This window comes from Pteronotus mesoamericanus, unplaced genomic scaffold (assembly GCF_021234165.1).
Source record: "Pteronotus mesoamericanus isolate MK-2021 breed Mesoamerican mustached bat unplaced genomic scaffold, CSHL_Meso_final scaffold_54, whole genome shotgun sequence".
In the NCBI taxonomy this organism is placed as follows: Eukaryota; Metazoa; Chordata; class Mammalia; order Chiroptera; family Mormoopidae; genus Pteronotus; species Pteronotus mesoamericanus.
This window is the reverse complement of record NW_026555321.1, coordinates 41,453,511-41,457,306: the sequence shown is the minus strand read 5'-3', so window position 1 is coordinate 41,457,306 and position 3,796 is coordinate 41,453,511. Positions and strand designations below refer to the sequence as shown.

Here is a 3,796-nt window from a genome sequence, read left to right as displayed (position 1 = left end):
TTAAAATTCTCATGAAAACCTTCTTCTGTTTACTACTCTATGAACAGATGAATAGTCCACTTTAATGAAAGACATCAACTAAGTGATCTCACATTCTTCTTAGCAATGTATTGATTATGAAATGTCCTGATGAAAATTTTTTAGCTTAATAATCTAGGTATTGTTAGATTGTCTTTTGTTTGCTACCTTTTCCTTTTTTAACTTTAAATCTCAAATTACTTTTATTTCTTCCTCTTCATTTTTGTAAGTAGCAAGTATATGATACTGTTCTTTGGATTTTAATTTATTAATAATAAAATATGTTGGATATTACTCTTTTTTTAAGTTACTGGGTAATATTCTTCAAAGGATGCTATAAAATATTTCAGTACATTTAAAAGTGATGCCATTAAAAATTGTCCTTTTGTTTTCACTTGCTCATAACTTAATTCATTTGTTTTTGTACACCTGAATTTTACTGACTTTCAAATATTAGTCCTCTAAAAACAATTGAGGAAGATAAAACACTTCTCTTAATTATGGATATTATTTGTTAAACAAAATATACTAAATAATGACTAAATTATCATGAATAATTTGATATCCCTTCACATTCCTAAGATATATGCCATCTACAATTTGGTTGAATTGTAGTATATATTATACAAATAGAAATTACCATTTGTTAATAAAACAGCATCTAGAATGTTTTTCTAATTAAACTTCCCTGTTTGAAATAGGTAAAGCTATTTGATGTAAGGTAGAGAATCATGATACTTAAAAATAACCAATTTTTAGAAAAGCAAGTTTTAAGTTGATGGTTGCTTAATGAAATAGGTTTATGACCTTTATTTTGCAGTTACAACATTGCCTATCACATGATGCATAAATGTTGAGGGGAGAAAAATATGGCAGTAGCATTCTGCTATATCCTATTTTCCAGTGTAACTCCTTCACTTCTGAACACCAGCTTTTCTGTGCTACCCATTACTTGAGTGCCACACAGTTACTTGAATGCCTTTCTCCTAATTAAGATTATTGTTGTCCAATAATCCTAGGTCTCATTGTATTTTACTAGCATCATCACTAGGCTTGGGTTCTTCTGTTCATTATTGCCTTACGATTCATTTTGTCATCATAGTATCATCTCTGCTTAGCCATTAGAAAGCTAAATTTCACGGATCCTTCATCTTATTTGCTGTCCCTCCTGTTTTTTCATAGAAACTGTTGCAATGGAAATGGGGTTCTTCCACGGCATTGCAAAAAAAGCATTTCCGTGGACCCATACATGAGAGGATGAGGTGTAGGTAAGATCTATGGGGGGAGAAATAAGATTGCCCCCAGATTCCCCGTGTCTTATCTCTGTCCATCCTGCTGTGGAAGAAGTCCAGCCTTGTCTTCAAACCCAGAAAAAGAGCCAGGGTTCAGAAACTCTGTGCTATTGCCAAAGCCTAGTCCAGTTCAGCCTTTGTTCCCATCTGGCTAGCTTTGCCTCTGTTTCCAGCTGTGCTGCTATACCCAGGCCTGCACTTGGAGCCCATGCCTAGGCCTGGACAGGTGCTAGGCCTGCATTGCTACCACTAAGAATGAGCGAACAAGCACATGTTACACTTCTCTTAATTATGGCCTTTGTTAAGCTTTGCTTATATTACCTTGGGCTTTCAAACTGAACAATCTCTTTCCCAGTCTTCTGTGGGCTTGTGCTGGGCCCTCCTCCCCCAGACCAATCCATTTCTCAAAACTCTGGGGTTTATATGTTCCTTATCCAATCCGATCCTTTCCCCAGGCTAGAGATCTCTCCTTTATGGTTGCCACCCTGGCTTCTACTGCATATGCCTCAGCAGAAGGATCTCCTGCAGACAACCATCTTGGCCTCCACTGGCATGCACCCAGTAGAGGAATCCACTCCCTCCCCCTGCCAGTCCCAGCACTGGAGAGCTGGCTGCTGTAGGGGAGAACACCCCTCCCTACATGGGGGAACAGGGGCACCGATCCTTGGGTGGGACAATGCCACCATCCCCTGGAGTGTGCAAAGCTGCAACCTCCTACTCAATCAAGCCCAACCAGCCTTGCTCCCTTTTATCTCATCAGTATCTAGCTACTTACTCCAACACAACCAGTATGAATACATTGTAGTATGAGTTGCTTCTAGATTGAAATACTTCTGAAAAATAGTAACTTTATATTCCAGAGTTGTCATACTTACTATTAAATGAATATTGTTTAAGACTTCCTTAGGAACTATTGAAATGATTGGTTTTGATCTAATGAATTGGGTAATTGTTAAGAGTTGGAACCCAGAAATTTGTGTTTTTAAAAACCAGCTTTGTTGAAGTATAATTGATACACAATAAATTGAATGCACCTGAAGTGCACAATTTGATGTTTTGACATTTGAAAACACCCATAAAACCATCACCACCAAAATTCTCTTCTGTGCCTTTGCACGCCCTGCCTCCCCAGAACCCCTGATAATGTATTCTGTCACTATAGATTGTATTTCCTAGAATTTTACATAAATGGAATCATATAGTACTTTTTTTTGATATGACATTTTCCCCCTTCTTATTAATACAGTATTTGTTTTCCCTTAGTCAGACCCTGAGCCATCTGCTTTCCCTATGCTGCCTGAGAATGTATAGGAAAAGGAAGATACAGGGCAGACGAGACTTGGGAGAAAGAACTATGGCAGCTGGAAAGGGCTTCTTAACATGGAAAAGAGGTCAGAAAAGGCTATGATCTGGCAAAAGAGCCCTGTGGCCTCTGAGAGGGCAAAGCCCAGAATGATATAGGAGAAGAGCTGTTGCTTCAGAGAAGAGTGCCTGCCAGATGCAATGATGAGGCTCCCAAACACAGTTCCAATCCCAGCCCGAGCCAGCCAGCTGTTATGGCAGCTTCAGTCCCAGTGAACCTGGCTGCTGGTCACTGTCTATTGAAATGGCACTGGTCTGGAAGTTATGGCTAGGGATAAGAGAGATCAGGGGACATGAGGCTGCCAAGCACATGAGGCTTGCTCTCATCAGCCAGTGTCCCAGTTTGTTTCAGCACGACTGTGAAAGAGTGGCTGGCTCAGCAGCTGAGAAGTGCTCCTGACAAGGAAGGTGGTGGAGATGAATTTGGTACAGGGCAGACTTTCAGGGAATGGGGGGCTGTGGCAGGAGAGCTACTATCAATGCAGAGAGCAGTCTTTTTTCCATTCAATGTAAGGATTTTGAGATTCATTTATGTTGTGTGTATCAATATTTCATTGTTTTTATTTCTTAGTATAACACAAATTTCTTATCTACTCACCTGTTGATGGACATTTGGATTGTTCTAGTTTTTGGCTATTACAAATAAAGCTGCTGTGAACACTTGTATATAAGTCTTTGTATGGACCATATATATCCTACACTCTTGGGTAAATTCTTAGAAGTAGTATAAGTGGGATGGCCGGATCATATGGTAGGTAAATCTTTAACTTTTTAAGAAACTATTTTCCAAAGTGATTGTACCACTTTGTTTCCCCCACCTGTATATGAGAGAGTTCCAGTTTTTGTACATCCTAGCTAACATTGGTATCGTCAGCCTTTTTAATTTTAGCTCTAATAGGCTTATATTGCTGTCTCATTGGGATTTTAATTTGCATTTTCCTAATGACCTGTGATGTTGAACATCTTTTCATGAACTTATTCATCATTATGTATGTGTTCTTTGGTAAAATATCTGTTAATATCTTTTGATCATTTTAAAAATTGAGTTAAGTTCTAATGGTTGTATTTGGAGTGTTCTCTAGGTATCAGATTCCCTTTCATATGCATAATTGTGACTTTTTTCA

At 38.5% G+C, this 3,796-nt stretch overlaps 1 protein-coding gene across 1 annotated transcript; it reads right to left on the bottom strand.

Moving 5' to 3' along the window:
- Positions 1-2,438: 2,438 nt before the first annotated feature.
- LOC129088538 (ATP synthase F(0) complex subunit C2, mitochondrial-like) lies at positions 2,439-3,145 on the bottom strand. Its single transcript, XM_054595928.1, is given in 2 exon segments — positions 2,439-2,846; positions 2,848-3,145. Coding segments are annotated over 2 exon segments (336 nt in total). The 5' UTR covers positions 3,000-3,145; the 3' UTR covers positions 2,439-2,662.
- Between the last annotated feature and the right edge of the window lie 651 nt (positions 3,146-3,796).